Raw genomic sequence first — 18,481 nt, 5'->3', positions numbered from 1 at the left:
TCTCTCAAAAATCTCCCAAATGTCTCCCAAACATCTCTCAAACATCTCCAAAACATCTCTCAAACATCTCTCAAACATCTCTCAAACATCTCTCAAACATCTCTTAAACATCTCCAAAACATCTCTCAAACATCTCTCAAACATCTCTCAAACATCTCTTAAACATCTCCAAAACATCTCTCAAACATCTCCAAAACATCTCTCAAACATTTCTCAAACATCTCTCAAACATCTCTAAAACATCTCCTAAACATCTCCCAAATGTCTCCCAAACATCTCCCAAACATCTCTCAAACATCTCCAAAACATCTCTCAAACATCTCTCAAACATCTCCAAAACATCTCTCAAACATCTCTCAAACATCTCTCAAACATCTCTCAAACATCTCCAAAACATCTCTCAAACATCTCTCAAACATCTCCAAAACATCTCTCAAACATCTCTAAAACATCTCCTAAACATCTGCCAAATGTCTCCCAAACATCTCTCAAACATCTCCAAAACATCTCTCAAACATCTCTCAAACATCTCTCAAACATCTCCAAAACATCTCTCAAACATCTCTCAAACATCTCTCAAACATCTCCAAAACATCTCTCAAACATCTCTCAAACATCTCCAAAACATCTCTCAAACATCTCTCAAACATCTCTCAAACATCTCTCAAACATCTCCAAAACATCTCTCAAACATCTCTCAAACATCTCCAAAACATCTCTCAAACATCTCTAAAACATCTCCTAAACATCTGCCAAATGTCTCCCAAACATCTCTCAAACATCTCCAAAACATCTCTCAAACATCTCTCAAACATCTCTCAAACATCTCCAAAACATCTCTCAAACATCTCTCAAACATCTCTCAAACATCTCCAAAACATCTCTCAAACATCTCTCAAACATCTCCAAAACATCTCTCAAACATCTCTCAAACATCTCTCAAACATCTCTCAAACATCTCCAAAACATCTCTCAAACATCTCTCAAACATCTCCAAAACATCTCTCAAACATCTCTAAAACATCTCCTAAACATCTGCCAAATGTCTCCCAAACATCTCTCAAACATCTCCAAAACATCTCTCAAACATCTCTCAAACATCTCTCAAACATCTCCAAAACATCTCTCAAACATCTCTCAAACATCTCTCAAACATCTCCAAAACATCTCTCAAACATCTCTCAAACATCTCCAAAACATCTCTCAAACATCTCTCAAACATCTCCAAAACATCTCTCAAACATCTCCAAAACATCTCTCAAACATCTCTCAAACATCTCCAAAATATCTCTCAAACATCTCTCAAACATCTCTAAAATATCTCTCAAACATCTCTCAAACATCTCTCAAACATCTCTCAAACATCTCTCAAACATCTCTCAAACATCTCCAAAACACCTCTAAACGTCTCTCAAACATCTCTCAAATATCTCTAAACGTCTCTCAAACATCTCCCAAACATCTCCAAAACGTCTTTCAATCATTTCTAATCTTTCCTCGATCGTCTTCTAACCGTGTGTTTGTTATCGTGATCTTGAGCGTGACCCTGAGCACTGAAGCAGTCAATGTGACGCACGTGTCCGCCGCAGGATTATTGTGGCGCTGGTTAATTGACCGGCGCTGCGGGCGTGGGCGTCTTCATTAATGCGGCAGATGCATCGTACAGGAACTAGATTGTAAATAAGGGGGAAGTCTGATGAAGAGCACTTACAGTTCAGCCAGATCCCACAGAGCAGCAGACGGTGAGACTGTGCTGCTGGCGGCCATCTTGGCTCCGTGTGTCGTGCTGAAGGACATTCACACTGAACTCATTACCTGAGGCTGCGGGGGTCCAGCGCACCGGGACTTTTATTTGGACTTTTATTTAGATTCTGACTGCCAAACTCAGAGGGACATGTGAAGTGTGTGTTTCTGCACAGTTCTGGACAAACACACACACACACACACACACACACACTACTGCTCCACAGGCCTTCTGCTCTGTTATATGACCACAGTACTGTACAGCACTCAAGTATTAATACTGTGTTTAAGCAGCGCATTGTCAAGCGTGATGTGTGTGTGTGTGTGTGTGTGTGTTTACAAGCAAATACATTCACTAACACAAACACACACATCCACACACACATTTACAAACACACACACTCACACACACATGTAACGCTGCTCTTGTGTTTCAGGACCCGTTCCTCTTTGAGCCCAGCTGCCTCTTCAAAGTGGACGAGTTCGGCTTCTTCCTCACATGGAAGAGTGATGGAAAGGTGCGATCACACAGTTTATTAATGCAGCTGACACACACACACACACACACACACACACACACACACACACACGCATCCTCTCTAACTGTAAGTTTGTGTATTCTGCTATAACTCCTCAGTTGTTATTTTTTTCTTAAGCAATGTGTGTGTGTGTGTGTGTGTGTGTGTGTGTGTGTGTGTGTGTGTGTGTGTGTGTGTGTGTGTGTGTGTGTGTGTGTGTGTGCGTGTTCCGCAGGAGGGTCAGCTTCTGGAATGTTCTCTGATCAACAGTGTGCGTCCAGCAGTGGTGTCGAAGGTAAAGATGAGCTGATCTGAGAGCAGATCTCCTGCTGTAGTGTTGTCTGTCAGTGTCCTCTGGCTGTTCTCAGGTGATCAGTGTTGACCTGAGCTGGACATGTGTTCAGGCTCATCTTCAGGATGTTCTGTGATCAGTATTCACTGTGAAACATGCTGGGTACATGCTTAAAGGCTGGTAAACTGATCTGGTGGAGCGTTTGTTCATAATGTTGAGAGAACACTCAGAGAACATGACTGACCACATGACTGAGACTCTGGTGTTTGCTGTACATCTGCACTCAAGTGTTATTGACAGTCAGAGACTATTTCATGTTCTGTGCGGGTATCAAATATTGACTGTGTGTGTGTGTGTGTGTGTGTTTCACTGCTGCACCCATCTGTAGTGTTTGACTAATACAGCAGCAGCAGGAACTGACTGAACGGATCATTTACCTGTGTGTGTATACGTGTGTGTTGTGTGCGTATGTGTGTTCCCGCAGGACTCTAAGATTCTGGCATGTCTGGAGGCTGCAGGCAGAAGTGAGGCGGATCTGGACGGACGCATCATCTGTGTGTGCAGTGGTCCAGACCTGGTCAATCTCAGCTTCATGTACATGGTGACGGACAACACGGATACAGCCAAGGTGACCGTCACCACGTCAACACACGTGACCCACACACACATGCAAACACACATGACCGCACACACCTCTGTCCCAGTCCCGCTCACTATTGTGTTTGTTGAGAAACTCTTATTTCTTTCAGTTTGGCTATAATAATTACTTTAATAAAAAACTGTGTGTGTGTGTGTGTGTGTGTGTGTGTGTGTGTGTGTGTGTGTGTGTGTGTGTGTGTTTTGCAGAAATGGATGGAAGGCCTGAAATCTGTCATTCACAACTTCAAGGCTAATAATGTGTGTCCGATGACGTGCCTGAAGAAACAGTGAGTAGATCCGCTACACTACACTGCACTACACTGCACTACACTACACTGCACTACACTGCACTACACTGCAATACACCGCACTACACTACACTGCACTAGACTACACTACACTGCACTACACTACACTGCACTACACTGCACTACACTGCAATACACCGCACTACACTACACTGCACTACACTACACTACACTGCACTACACTACACTGCACTACACTGCACTACACTACACTGCACTACACTGCACTACACTGCACTACACTACACTGCACTACACTACACTACACTGCACTACACTACACTGCACTACACTGCACTACACTGCACTACACTACACTGCACTACACTACACTACACTGCACTACACTACACTGCACTACACTGCACTACACTACACTACACTACACTGCACTTAACTACACTACACTGCACTAGACTACACTACACTGCACTTAACTACACTACACTACACTGCACTTAACTACACTACACTGCACTAGACTACACTACACTGCACTAAACTACACTACACTGCACTAGACTACACTGCACTAGACTACACTACACTGCACTACACTGCACTAGACTACACTACACTGCACTACACTACACTACACTACACTGCACTAGACTACACTGCACCAAACTACCCTGCACTGCACTAAACAACACTACACTGCAATAGACTAGACAACACTGCATTGGACTACACTACATTACACTGCACTAGACTGCACCACACTACACTTGGCTAGATTGATGAACAACAGCATATGATGAACGTCACAGTATTGATGAACGTCACTGTCTTGATGAACGTCACTGTATTGATGAACGTCACTGTATTGAAGAACGTCACTGTATTGATGAACATCACTGTATTGATAAACGTCAGTGTATTGATAAACGTCAGTGTATTGATGAACGTAACTGTATTGATGAACATCACTGTATTGATAAACGTCAGTGTATTGATAAACGTCAGTGTATTGATGAACGTAACTGTATTGATGAACGTCACTGTATTGATAAACGTCACTGTATTGATGAACGTCACTGTATTGAGGAACGTCACTGTATTGATGAACGTCACTGTATTGATGAACGTCAGTGTATTGATAAACGTCAGTGTATTGATGAACGTCAGTGTATTGATGAACGCCACTGTATTGATGAACGTCAGTGTATTGATAAACGTCAGTGTATTGATGAACGCCACTGTATTGATGAACGTCAGTGTATTGATAAACGTCACTGTATTGATAAACGTCAGTGTATTGATGAACGTCAGTGTATTGATGAACGCCACTGTATTGATGAACGTCAGTGTATTGATAAACGTCACTGTATTGATGAACTTTCTCTGTTTTTCTCTGTAGCTGGATGAGACTGTCCTTCCTGACGAATGTTAATGGGAAAATCCCTGTGCGCGGGTGAGTGTCTCTGTACTGTTAGTCTGATCTGGGGTCTGTACATCATCTATGTAACTCAGATAGCATGATCTGACACACTGACTAGCACAGATTGTCCAAGTACAGATTCAGATTAGGAAAGGTGTTTCTCCCAGTCACTCAAAGTCCCCCAGTAGAACATCAGATTCTCCAGTCTGAATACCTTCCAGCACCCTCCCTAAGAAGGACAGGAACTCTACACTGGTGTTCAGCCTGTTGGCACAAATTACAGTAAAAGACCGACCCTGACCCGGAGGCAGAGGGATGTGATGCTCTCAATCAAAAGGTCCAACACATGGGGCTGAGCCTCCTCTCACTGTGGGCAACACCTGAGTAGAGAATAGTTGGACTTCTGAAGAAACTGAGCTCCAGAGTCGAGCTGTGTGTGGAGAAGGCACAGGCTATCTCCAGTCAGTACCGTTTAACCTCCCGCACAGGCTCAGGCTTGAGGCCCCCGTAGGGGGACACTACCCGCACCAAGAGTCAGTTTCTGTGCCTGGTGATTGGGTCATTGCGGTCCAGACCTTCCTCTACCACCCAATCCACAGTGCACCAGCCCCATACAGCTCCCCCTGCAGGTGCATGGTCTACAGGTAGATGGTCCTGAATCTGGTGGAAATCCATGGGCAAACACGTATCCACCAATAAATTTTTTTCATAAGAGGTAATTGAGCCACACTTAGTCTGGCGTGTCACCTTTGACCTTTAACATGGTCATTTAGCCCTCGACAGTATATCTCATAGATCATCCAGACACTCAAACACCTCCACCATGGTAGAGTGACTGTTCAGGGAGAGGTGTTATTAATATTATTATAATAATTGCAGTACTCTTGACTCCTGTACAAATGTGGAAAGTTATTGCAAGAAATAATTAACAAACCATTTCACTTACTATGAATTTCATTCAATTTTGCTCACATGACCTATTATGGAATGTTAATCAGATGATGTCATTACACTGCTGTTGTCAGCCAATCACTGCCCTGCTGATCATGATAGAGTATTGAGAGATCTGTCCTTCAAAACAAACCCCAGCACTCGCAGTGATCTCAGATCAGTTCATCCAGATCATTTACTCTAATCTTATTGACAAATTTGTTGAAAAGCCAACTTAGCTAGAGACCAGGTATCATGATTAAAAGATCTAGGATCTGCTTAGATTGCTTAAGAGAGGAATTAAAAACAGACCCCAGATTTGTTGGTCTGGTCTGATCTAATAGTCTGATCTGATCTGTTAGTCTGGTCTGATCTAACTGTCTGATCTGTTATCTTAATTTGATCTGTTAGTCTGATCTAATCTGTTAGTCTGGTCTGATCTAATAGTCTGGTCTGATCTGTTCGTCTGGTCTGATCTAATAGTCTGGTCTGATCTGTTAGTCTGGACTGATCTGTTGATCTAATCTGTTAGTCTGATTTGATCTGTTATTCTAGTCTGATCTGTTGGCCTGATCTGAGCTGTTAGTCTGATTTGATCTGTTAGTCTGATCTGATCTGTTAGTCTGATTTGATCTGTTAGTCTGGTCTGATCTGATAGTGTGATCTGTTGATCTAATCTGTTAGTCTGATTTGATCTGTTATTCTAGTCTGATCTGTTAGTCTGATTTGATCTGATTTGATCTTTTAGTCTGGTCCGATCTGTTAGTCTGATTTGATCTGTAATTCTAGTCTGATCTGTTAGTCTGATTTGATCTGTTACTCTGATCTGATCTGTTAGTCTGATTTAATCTGTTAGTCTGGTCTGATCTGTTAGTCTGATTTGATCTGTTAGTCTGGTCTGATCTGATGGTCTGAACTGATCTGTTGATCTACTCTGTTAGTCTGATTTAATGCTATTCTAGTCTGATCTGTTAGCCTGATTTGATCTTTTAGTCTGGTCCGGTCTGTTAGTCTGATTTGATCTGTTATTCTAGTCTGATCTGTTAGTTTGATTTGATCTGTTACTCTGATCTGTTAGTCTGATTTAATCTGTTAGTCTGGTCTGATCTGTTAATCTGATTTGATCTGTTAGTCTGGTCAGATCTGATAGTCTGATCTGATCTGTTGATCTAATATGTTAGTCTGATTTGATGTTATTCTAGTCTGATCTGTTAATCTGATCTGATAGTCTGATTTAATCTGTTAGTCTGGTCTGATCTGTTAGTTTGATTTGATCTGTTAGTCTGGTCTGATCTGATGGTCTGAACTGATCTGTTGATCTACTCTGTTAGTCTGATTTGATGCTATTCTAGTCTGATCTGTTAGTCTGATTTGATCTGATTTGATCTTTTAGTCTGGTCCAGTCTGTTAGTCTGATTTGATCTGTTATTCTAGTCTGATCTGTTAGTTTGATTTGATCTGTTACTCTGATCTGTTAGTCTGATTTAATCTGTTAGTCTAGTCTGATCTGTTAATCTGATTTGATCTGTTAGTCTAGTCAGATCTGATAGTCTGATCTGATCTGTTGATCTAATCTGTTAGTCTGATTTGATGTTATTCTAGTCTGATCTGTTAATCTGATCTGATAGTCTGATTTAATCTGTTAGTCTGGTCTGATCTGATAGTGTGATCTGTTGATCTAATCTGTTTGTCTGATTTGATCTGTTATTCTAGTCTGATCTATTAGTTTGATTTGATCTGAATTGATCTTTTAGTCTGGTCCGATTTGTTAGTCTGATTTGATCTGTTATTCTAGTCTGATCTGTTAGTCTGATCTGATCTGTTGATCTAATCTGTTAGTCTGATTTGATGTTATTCTAGTCTGATCTGTTAATCTGATCTGATAGTCTGATTTAATCTGTTAGTCTGGTCTGATCTGTTAGTCTGATTTGATCTGTTAGTCTGGTCTGATCTGATGGTCTGAACTGATCTGTTGATCTACTCTGTTAGTCTGATTTGACGCCATTCTAGTCTGATCTGTTAGTCTGATTTGATCTGATTTGATCTTTTAGTCTGGTCCGGTCTGTTAGTCTGATTTGATCTGTTATTCTAGTCTGATCTGTTAGTTTGATTTGATCTGTTAGTCTGGTCTGATCTGATGGTCTGAACTGATCTGTTGATCTAATCTGTTAGTCTGATTTGATGTTATTCTAGTCTGATCTGTTAGTCTGCTCTGATAGTCTGATCTGATCTAAGAGTCTGATCTGTCATTCTGATTTGATCTGTTAGTCTGGTCTGGTCTAATAGTCTGCTCTGCTCTGTTAGTGTTGTCTGATCTGTTGATCTGGTCTGATCTTCTGCAGTATAACGCGGACATTCGGCTCAGGTAAAACAGAGAAGGGAATCTTCCAGGCGCTGAAGGAGCTCGGTCTGCCCAGCGGGAAGGTGAGCACACACACTCCTGACACTAATTCTGGGATTAAACATAGCAGCTTTGGTGTGAGTGTGTGTGTGTGTGTGTGTGTGTGTGTGTGTGTGTGTGTGTGTGTGTGTGTGTGTGTGTGTGTGTGTGGAGTCTGAAGCTGCTCTCTGCTGTGTGTGTGTGTTGCAGAATGATGAGATCGAGCATTCGGCCTTCACCTTCGACATCTTCTACGCTCTCACACAGAAGATCTGCCCTCGCACCGACATCGAGGAGCTCTTCAAGAAGATGTACGTCCACTCCCACCCCACCCTAACTAGTGCACACTACAGAGAGCGACCCTAACGCTTCAGCAGTTCCACACTAACCCGTGTGTTTGACTAACGGTGGATTAATGGGTCAGCTGTGGGACAGAAGCTTCCTCGTCTCTCTCTGTCTCTCTCTCTGTCTCTCTCTCTCTCTCTCTGTCTCTCTCTGTCTCTCTCTCTCTCTCTCTGTCTCTCTCTGTCTCTCTCTCTCTCTCTCTGTCTCTCTCTCTCTCTCTGTCTCTCTCTCTCTCTCTGTCTCTCTCTCTCTCTCTGTCTCTCTCTCTCTCTCTCTCTCCGCTCAGTGCAGGTCAATAGAGCTGTATCGGCTTGACTCTGCAAGTATTGCCAAAGCATTGCAGATTACATAAACAGTGATTGAAGTCATGAAGGCATTATATAATACACATATACACACAGTCAAGCTCCACATGATTCATGTGCTGTGAGTAATGTTGGGCTAGACGGACATGTGTAACATACATAACACACACTCTCATACTCAACACACACTGTCTCTCCATCTCTTACTCCATCTCTCTCTCTTCATCTCTCTCCATCTCTCTCTCTTCATCTCTCTCCCGCTCTCTCTCGCTCATGTCGATTAACCAAACCCAATCTCTTCTGCTCGATTTCTTTGCAGCAACGGAGACAAAAGTGATTATTTAACGGTAGAGCAGTTAGTCAGCTTTCTGAATGAAGTAAGCTCCTTATCTTCATTTATTAACTGTGTGTGTGTGTGTGTGTGTGTGTGTGTGTCTGTGTGTGTGAGCTTTGCTTTGCTCTTGTGTGTGTGTGTGTTGTTCTGCATGTGCATGTCCGCTGTCTGTCCACTCGTGTGTGTGTGTGTTTGTGGTGTGTAAGTGTGTATAATGTGGGAGATGGTGTGTTGTGTAACTCCGGCCTGTGTTGTCGCTCTGTCTGCTGTAATATGAGTTATCTGCTGTGAGGACACACACTGCGCTTTATTAAGTTTGGGAAAATATGCCCTCATAAGGGTAAAAAATGTGTGTGTGTGTGCGTGTGTGTGTGCGTGTGTGTGTGTGTGTGTGTGTGTGTGTGTGTGTGTGTGTGTGTGTGTGTGTGTGTGTGTGTGTGTGTGTGCGTGCGTGCGTGCGTGTGTGTGTGTGTGTGTGTGTCTGTGTGTGTGTGTGAGTGTGTGTGTGTGTGTGTGTGTGTGTGTGTGTGTCTGTGTGCGTGTGTGTGTGTGCGTGTGTGTGTGTGTGTGTGTGTGTGTGTGTGTCTGTGTGTGTGTGTGAGTGTGAGTGTGTGTGCTCCTGTGAGTCTGTGTTTTGTGTCAGCAAGGGACAGATGAACTGTAGACTAATGAAGACATCTCTTGGGACCTGTGTGTGTGTGTGTGTGTGTGTGTGTGTGAGAGAGAGAGAGAGAGAGAGAGAAAGTCTGAGGATCTGTGTGTGTCTCAGAGGATTTTTGTTTGTGTGTGTGTGTGTGTGTGTGTGTGTGTGTGTGTCTGAGGACCTGTGTGTGTGTCTCAGAGGATTTGTGTGTGTGTGTGTGTGTGTGTGTGTGTGTGTCTGTGTCTGTGTCTGAGGACCTGTGTGTGTATCTGAGCAAATCTATGTGTGTGTGTGTGTGTGTGTGTATGTGTGTGTATGTGTGTGTATGTGTGTGTATGTGTGTGTGTGCCTGAGCAGCAATGCCTCAAGCATCTCTCTCCTTACATATGTGTGTGTGTGTGTGTGTTCCCCTGCAGAACCAGCGGGACCCCCGGCTCAACGAGATCCTCTTCCCCTTTTACGAAGCCAAACGGGTCACACAGATCATCGAGAAATACGAGAGAGACGCCGAGCTGAAGAAGAAAGGTAAAGGAGAGAAAGCAGAGCAGACGAGCGATCAGTGTGTGTGTGCTGCCCTCTAGTGGACACACAGCGTCAGCTCACACACACACACACACACACAGACAGTAGGCAGATAGTGTGATGCGCAGCTCCTGGTGTACTCTTATCTTAAACAGTGTTATTGGATCACATGAGAGCTGTGAGTGTGTCTGCCTCTTCATCCACACACGCTGGCCTGTAGACTTACAGTAGTGGTGATGATCTGCTCTCCTGTCTGCTGGACACACACCGTCAGCTTCAGCTGCTCTCACACCATCAAATATTGCAGGAGAGAGGACATTTCATAACCGTCCAGATCTGACTAACAATGCTCTGAAAACCAGTCTAGTCAGGATGACCACTCAGCAGCAGGGGGCAGCAGTGGCTCTCAGTGTTCATCAGTGGGCAGCAGTGATCAGCAGCAGGGCTTGAAATTGTGATCGTTTTGTAATGTAATGTGTGTTATATAGCGCATTTATTGTGTATGGCCATCAAACCTGTCAAACCCCACCCCCCAACACACACACACACACACACACACACTACCTCCTTGAAAAAATCCCCAAATTACTATAAATGTTCATCTGGAGCTGTATGATTGTAAATAAACAGGTGAATGGTTGGTAATATGTTTTATTATTGTTATTATTTACTAAAGAAACAGTGTACATTAGCAGCAGATACATTAGCAAACAGTTCAGCTTATTAAAATTAATAGCTGTTATAATGAAACACAATCAGGCTATCAAATCTCATGAGTTGTTTCTTCACTGTGTAACTCACACATTCTGATTATACAGCAGTGAGTGAAGCTCTCATCTATTTACATTTTTTGTTTTTATCTCATTTAATAACAGGTGTCACTTTACAAATGCAATAACAATATAATGAAGGCATTCGATTGCTTTCCTGATTTTTTATGCCTATTTAAGATTAAATTAGTTGTGTTTGAAACAAAAAAACAAAGATGGACATCTTTAAATAATAATAATAATATTAATAATAATTTGTATTTATATAGCGCCTTTCCAGAGCTCAAGGACACTTTACAAGGAAAGCGACAAAAAAGATAAACAAACATACATGAAGTCAAATATAACAAACTGGAATTACACAAACAACACCTAGGAGACAATGAGCAGAGTGCAGGTGGATCAGATAACGTGGTCAGTTTGGCAGGTCAGAAGTGAAGCATTCAGAAAATAAGTGTGTCTTAAGTAAAGATTTGAACTCAGAGATATTATTAGCAGAGCGGAGTGAGCGTGGTGGAGAGTTCCAGAGTTTTGGTGCAATAACACTAAATGATCTGCCCCCCATTGAAGCCCAGATATTATTTAGATATTCTTATAGATATATAGATATTCTTTAGATATTATTATTATTAATAATATGCATTTATGTCTGTTTACACACGCACCCAAAACCCAGACTTTCTCTCCGCTTCAAGTCGCGTGTACAGAATGCGTTTGGGAAACAGCTTCTGTTTATCAGTATGGAGCGCGTCAGCTGACAGTCACGCACCGCTATATGACTGCTTTGAGGATTGCATAGTAGCTGTGACGGCACCTATAATGGAAAGGAAGGGGAATCGCGCTGAAACACTGAAAATACAGGAGAAACACAGGAAAATACCTTTACGGGATGATAGCGGGATAGAACTGTAAAATATGGGAGAATCCCAAGAAAAACAGGAGGGTTGACAGGTTTGATGGTCATACACCCAAAGCGCTTCATCATGAGGGGGGTCTCTCCACACCACCCCCAGTGTGCAGCTCCACTTGATGATGCTCCTTTAGCCACAGGACAACAGCGCCAGTGCTTCACCACACACCAGCTATAGGAAGAGTAAAGAGACAGTGATAGAGCCAGATCAGTGGATGGGGTGATTGGGAGGCCATGATCGTAAGGGCCGATTGAGAGACTCTCAGGACACAGAGGTTACACCCCTACTCTTTACCAGAAGTGCCATGGGGTTATTAATGAGCACAGAGAGTCAGGACCTTGGTTTAACATCTCATCCGAAAGACAGTTTTGGTCACATATGCACCCAAAATTTTTTCTGTGTGACCTCAAAATGTATTTGGCATTGTTTGTGCGAGTGCATAAAATTGTTAAAGCAACAGAACTCAAATGGATTGGTTAATATCAGCTGTCAATCACTGTCGAGCTACAGCCGAGAGAATGTAAAGGTCTGGATCTGACAGACTGAAAACAACACTGGCAGATTCAGTTTTAGAAACACCTTAAGTTACAGATAATGACACATCTGACCTGTGATCATGTGCTGAATGTCAATCCAGCATTTACACTTTTCCAAGAGTGGATAAAAGACTTCCAGTGGTTAAAGTGCGCTATGAAAATCACTAAAGCATTCACTGTAAAGCCGGTGGGACAGTTTTCAGGTAACAGTGTTTGCCACTGAATCTACACAGTTTAAACACAAGATGTTCTGTTATTTAATCCGTCATTTAATCATCACGATGCTGTCAGCTGTGTGACTGACACCGCCATCACCATCGCTAAAGAGCTGCATTCACTGAGATGAAACTGGTACTGCAGCTCATGAAAAGACGGTGGGTGAGACCAAAGTTTGTTTGGTACCCCTACATTTTTGAAGTTAGGAGCACCGGTGCTGCCAAGAAAAAAGGTTCATTTTGAGCCCTGAGCAGTGTCCATCAGTTGCAGCAGGGGTCATCAGCAGGCAGCACGGGTGATCAGTAGGCAGCAGTGGTCATCAGTGGGCAGCAGTGGTCATCAGTGGGCAGCAGTGATCATCAGTGGGCAGCAGTGGCCATCAGTGGGCAATAGTGGTCATCGGTGGGCAGTAGTGGGCAACAGTGATCATTAGTGGTCATCAGTGATCATCACTAGGCAGCAGTGGTTATCAGTAGGCAGCAGGGGTTATCACTAGGCAGCTGTGGTTATCACTAGGCAGCTGTGGTTATCACTTGGCAGCAGTGGTTATCACTAGGCAGCAGTGGTTATCACTAGGCAGCTGTGGTTATCACTTGGCAGCCGTGGTTATTACTAGGCAGCCGTGGTTATTAGTAGGCAGCAGTGGTTATCAGTAGGCAGCAGTGGTTATCAGTAGGTAGCAGTGGTTATCACTAGGCAGCAGTGGTTATCACTAGGCAGCAGTGGTTATCAGTAGGTAGCAGTGGTTATCACTAGGCAGCTGTGGTTATCACTAGGCAGCTGTGGTTATCCCTAGGCAGCAGTGGTTATCCCTAGGCAGCAGTGGTTATCAGTAGGCAGCAGTGGTTATTAGTAGGCAGCATTGGTTATCAGTAGGCAGCAGTGGTTATCAGTAGGCAGTAGTGGTTATTAGTAGGCAGCAGTGGTTATCACTAGGCAGCAGTGGTTATCACTAGGCAGCAGTGGTTATCAGTAGGCAGTAGTGGGCAGCAGTGTGTGACTCTGCTCTGCTCATCCTCAGGCCGGATGTCCAGTGATGGGTTCTGCCGGTACCTGATGTCGGATGAGAATGCTCCAGTGTTCCTGGACCGGCTGGACCTCTGCCAGGAGATGGAGCACCCACTGTCACACTACTTCATCAGCTCCTCACACAACACTTACCTGACCGGCCGCCAGTTCGGCGGGAAGTCCTCAGTGGAGATGTACAGACAGGTGCTGCTATCCGGCTGCAGGTAATACGTGTGTGTGTGTGTGTGTATGTGTGTTTGTGTGTGTGTGTGTGTGTCTGTGTGTGTGTCTGTGTGTGTGTGTGTGTGTGTGTGTGTGTGTGTGTGTGTGTGTGTGTGTGTGTGTGTGTGTGTCTGTACAAGATTAGCTATACTAAGTTATGAGGACTCATTGGTTCTCACACACAGTGCATCCAGTAGGTGTTGATAGCGCTTCACTTTTCCCACATGTGTTTATGTTACAGTCTTATTTCAGAATGGATTAACTTGATTGATTTCCTCAACATTCTACACACAATCCCCCATAATGACAATGCGGAAAAAGAGTTTTTGAAATTGCTGAAAATTTATAAACACAAAAAAGCTGATAAATCAGATGTACACCAGTATTCTCAGCCTTTGCTCAATACTCTGTTGATGCACCTTTGTCAGTGATTACAGCCTCAAGTCTTTCTGAATATGATGCACAAGCTCTGCACACCTGTCTTTGGGAGTGTTTGCTCATTCCTCTTTGCAGGACCTCTCAAACTCTATCAGGTTGGATGGGAAGTGACGGTGTACAGCCATTTTCAGATCTCTCCAGAGATGCTCAATAGGATTTAGGTCTGGGCTCTGGCTGGGCCATTCAAGCACATTCACCGAGTTGCTGTTGTGCCACTCCATTGATATTCTGGTGGTGTGCTTTGGGTCGTTGTCCTGCTGGAAGATGAAGCGTCGCCCCAGTCTGAGGTGGAGAGCACTCTTGTGCAGGTCTTCATTCAGGATGTCTCTGTACATCGCTGCATTCATCTTTCCCTCTATCCTGACTAGTCTTCCAGCTCCTGCTGCTGAAACACATCCCCACAGCATGATGCCAACACCACCATGCTGCACTGTAGCGATGCTGTTAGCCTGCTGATGAGCGCCGCCTGCTGTTCTCCACACGTAACGCCTGGCGTTCACTCCAAACAGTTCAGTTTGAGTCTCATCAGAGCAGAGAGTTTAGTTTCTGATGCTCTGAGAGTCCTTCAGATGGTAAACTCCAGGCGGGGAGTGTCTTCCGTCTGGCCGCTCTACCATACAGATGCCTGATTGGTGGATTGCTGCACAGATGGTTGTCCTTCTGTAAGGTTCTCCTCTCTCCACAGAAGAGCGCTGGAGCTCAGACAGAGTGATCATCAGGTTATTGATCACCTCCCTGACTAAGGCACTTCAGCCCCGATCGCTCAGCTTAGATGTCCGGCCAGCTCTAGGAAGAGTCCTGGTGGTTAAACATCTTCCACTGACGGATGATGGAGGCCGCTGTGCTCATTCTCTGAACTTTCAGAGCAGCAGAAATGTTTCTGTCACCTTCCCCAGCCTTGTACCTCCTTTCCTGGAGGTCTACAGACAATTCCTTTGTCTTCATGCTTGGTTTGTGCTTTGACATGCACTGTCAACCCTGGGACTATCAATACTTTCTGGATGCACTGGATATACTCCAGTTATGTGTTGAGAAATCTAGATGAGCAGTAGTGTTGATGTTTGACTGCTCCTCACTCATTAAACGTGCTTCATGATCCTCCAGCAGATGTGTTCATCAGTCTCTGATCATGTGCAGCTCTTTCTGTGAGGGTTGAGTTAGGGCTAGGCCGCATACACTATCGCTAACAGTGGAAGTCTATATATATATATATATCCTGAGTAAGTTACTGAAACGTGTGTGTGTGTGTGTGTGTGTGTGTGTGTGTGTGTGTGCACAGGTGTGTGGAGCTGGATTGCTGGGATGGTAAAGGTGAAGATCAGGAGCCCATCATCACTCACGGGAAGGCCATGTGCACCGACATCCTGTTCAAGGTGAGCACAAACACATCATGTGACTAAATAATGGTCATGTGACTGAATAATGGTCATGTGACTGAGATGGCTGTATTGCTGCACAGACCCCAGCTCCTGCATCACTGACGTGGGTGTCTGTCCTGTAGTTTACAGCAGATCATTGGAGCAGCAGAGTGAGATCAGCACATTGAGGTTGTCAGTAAAGCAGTGGTGTTTCTGCAGTGATGTTTGCTCAGCTTAATAAAGCAGAGTTAGCGTGTCTCACAGTATAGAGGGTTTCCATATGTGGACTAGAAACAAGTAGGAGGAGTGTGTTTAACCCGCGGGCCACAGGAGGCAGTGCAGCACTCTTCAGTGCTTCATGTCCAGTGTTATTTTCCTCACACTCCTCCACCATGGATCCTCACAGGTGCTCAATAGGGTTTAGGTTAGGACACGTGCTGGGCCAGTCCATCGGCTTCACCCTCATCTTCTTCATCAGTGCAGTGGTGTGTTTGGTGTTGTCATGTTGGTATTCTCAACCTGAAGACGGAACACACTCCACCAGCTGATGGGGGCGATGGGAATATACACAGATACGGGCCGGTCCAGGATTATGGAGACCTCAGGATAATGAGTGTTACAGTGTGAGCTTTCAGTGTTTTGCGTGTGTGTATTATGTGTGTGCTAATGCAGACAGGTGTGCGTTTAGTCCAGTTGAATCTGTTGACAGTGTGTGTGATGGGTGTGTGTTTGTGTTTGTGTTTCTAACAGGATGTAATTCAAGCCATAAGGGAAACGGCGTTCGTGACCTCTGAGTATCCCGTAATTCTGTCCTTTGAGAACCACTGCTGGTAAACCACTGTGTGTGCATGTGTGCGTGTGTATGTGTGTGTGTGTATGTGTGTTCACGCATGTGTGTGAGGGTGTGCGTGCTGTGTGTTAACCTGAATGCTCACTGCTGTATGTTTGTGTGTGTGTGTGTGTGTGTGTGTGTGTGTGTGTGTGTGTGTGTGTGTGTGTGTGTGTGTGTGTGTGTGTGTGTGTTGCAGTAAGCCGCAGCAGTATAAGATGGCGAAGTACTGCGAGGAGATCTTTGGCGATCTGTTGCTGAAGCAGCCGCTGGAGGGATTCCCGGTATGTGATCTCCCATTCCCCAAACGTGTGTGTGTGTGTGTGTGTGTGTGTTCCTCACCTGATGATCTGCTTGTGTTTCAGCTGGAGGCCGGTCAGCAGCTGCCGTCACCCAACGACCTCAGACGGAAAATCCTCATCAAAAACAAGCGCTTAAAACCTGAAGTGGAGCAGAGTATGTACACACACACACACACACACACAATCCCACACACATGTACACACACACACACACACACACACACACATGTACACACACACACGCACACCTGATTCAAATATATTTGTGTATTTTCAGCATCTTCCATAGAGCTTTTAAACCAGTGTGTGTGTGTGTGTGTGTGTGTGTGTTACAGAGCAGCTGGAGTCATTCAAGAAGCACATGGAGGCTGGAGAGATCAGCATACCGGCTGGAGAAGACGAGAACGAGGAGGATCTGGACAGCGGTACACACACACACTCACAGACTCACACACACACTCACAGACACACACTCACAGACACACACGCCCACACATGCTAAGACACACATACTGAGACACACAAGTAGAGCTCCACAGATGATCATTTCTTTGTGTGTGTGTGTGTGTGTGTGTGTGTGTGTGTGTGTGTGTGTGTGTGTGTGTGTGTGTGTGTGTGTGTGTGTGTGTGTGTGTCCAGCACTGGACGGTAAGGAGGTGAGCTCAGAGCTGAAGGCTGGTCTCCTACAGTGTGTGTCGGAGGATCAGGACGCTCCAGACAGCAGCTTCAGGAGGAAGGTGAGGCGGTGTGTGTGTGTGTGTGTGTGTGTGTGTGTTTGTGTAAGTCTGTGTTTTTTAAGAGTGTGTGTGTTTTCAGAAATGTGTTGAGGAGTCTGTGTTTTCAGGAGTGTGTGTGTTTAAGGAGTGTGTGTGTGTGTTTTCAGGAGTGTGTTCAGGAGTGTGTGTGTGTGTTTTCAGGAGTGTGTGTGTATGTGTGTGTGTGTGTGTTTTCAGGAGCGTGTTCAGGAGTGTGTGTATTCACGAGTGTGTGTCTTGTCATCATTTGTGTGTTTCAGATCACAGATGACGACGCCACCGAGATCTCAGAGGTCACAGAAATCACAGACGCCACAGACGTGTCCGAAGCGTCCGACATCGAGTCCAAGAAGAAGGTGCAGCGCGTTATCACTGCTCTGAGATCAGACCAACACACACTTTATTCATTAGACACTAATAAATCATAATAAACCTGTGTGTGTGTGCGTGCGTGTGTGTGTGTTCAGGGTGTGGAATCGTCTGAAGATGCGGATGCCGAACAGCAGCTCATCGCCTCCTATAAGTATGAAGGAGCGACGACGAACATCCACCCGTATCTGTCAGCCATGGTGAACTACGCCCAGCCCGTCAAGTTCCAGAGCTTCGAGGTGGCGGAGGGTCAGTCAGAGCACACACACACACACACACACACACACACACACACACACACACACACACACACACACACACACACAAAGCATATGAGATGATGACAGTGTGTGTGTGTGTGTGTGTGTGTGTGTGTGTGTGTGTGTGTGTGTGTGTGTGTGTGTGTGCGTGCGTGCGTTTGTTTGTG

General features: G+C 44.6%; 1 protein-coding gene across 15 annotated transcripts in view; it reads left to right on the top strand.

Annotated features, from left to right (window-relative positions):
* The window catches only part of plcb4b (phospholipase C, beta 4b), a 98,630-nt gene that overhangs the window by 37,619 nt on the left and 42,530 nt on the right, over positions 1–18,481 (top strand). For 10 of the 15 annotated variants that reach the window (XM_087298654.2, XM_087298648.2, XM_087298653.2 and 7 more), the window contains 18 exons: positions 2,181–2,261; positions 2,497–2,556; positions 3,038–3,181; positions 3,400–3,479; positions 4,861–4,914; positions 8,154–8,235; positions 8,402–8,502; positions 9,161–9,218; positions 10,235–10,343; positions 13,795–14,005; positions 15,721–15,814; positions 16,550–16,629; positions 16,828–16,912; positions 16,994–17,084; positions 17,266–17,355; positions 17,570–17,667; positions 17,946–18,041; positions 18,153–18,303. In XM_087298654.2, the coding sequence (XP_087154780.1) occupies positions 2,181–2,261; positions 2,497–2,556; positions 3,038–3,181; positions 3,400–3,479; positions 4,861–4,914; positions 8,154–8,235; positions 8,402–8,502; positions 9,161–9,218; positions 10,235–10,343; positions 13,795–14,005; positions 15,721–15,814; positions 16,550–16,629; positions 16,828–16,912; positions 16,994–17,084; positions 17,266–17,355; positions 17,570–17,667; positions 17,946–18,041; positions 18,153–18,303 (1,765 nt within the window). Of the gene's footprint in view, positions 1–2,180; positions 2,262–2,496; positions 2,557–3,037; positions 3,182–3,399; positions 3,480–4,860; positions 4,915–8,153; positions 8,236–8,401; positions 8,503–9,160; positions 9,219–10,234; positions 10,344–13,794; positions 14,006–15,720; positions 15,815–16,549; positions 16,630–16,827; positions 17,085–17,265; positions 17,356–17,569; positions 17,668–17,945; positions 18,042–18,152; positions 18,304–18,481 lie in introns of all 15 variants that reach the window. The other 5 variants (XM_087298646.2, XM_087298650.2, XM_087298649.2 and 2 more) reach the window with 1 other exon arrangement.

The sequence above is a fragment of the Danio rerio genome, chromosome 20 (assembly GCF_052040795.2).
Source record: "Danio rerio strain M-AB ecotype USA chromosome 20, GRCz13ab, whole genome shotgun sequence".
Classification (NCBI taxonomy): domain Eukaryota; kingdom Metazoa; phylum Chordata; class Actinopteri; order Cypriniformes; family Danionidae; genus Danio; species Danio rerio.
The sequence above is the reverse complement of the archived record's forward strand: the minus strand, read 5'-3'. Positions and strand labels throughout refer to the sequence as shown.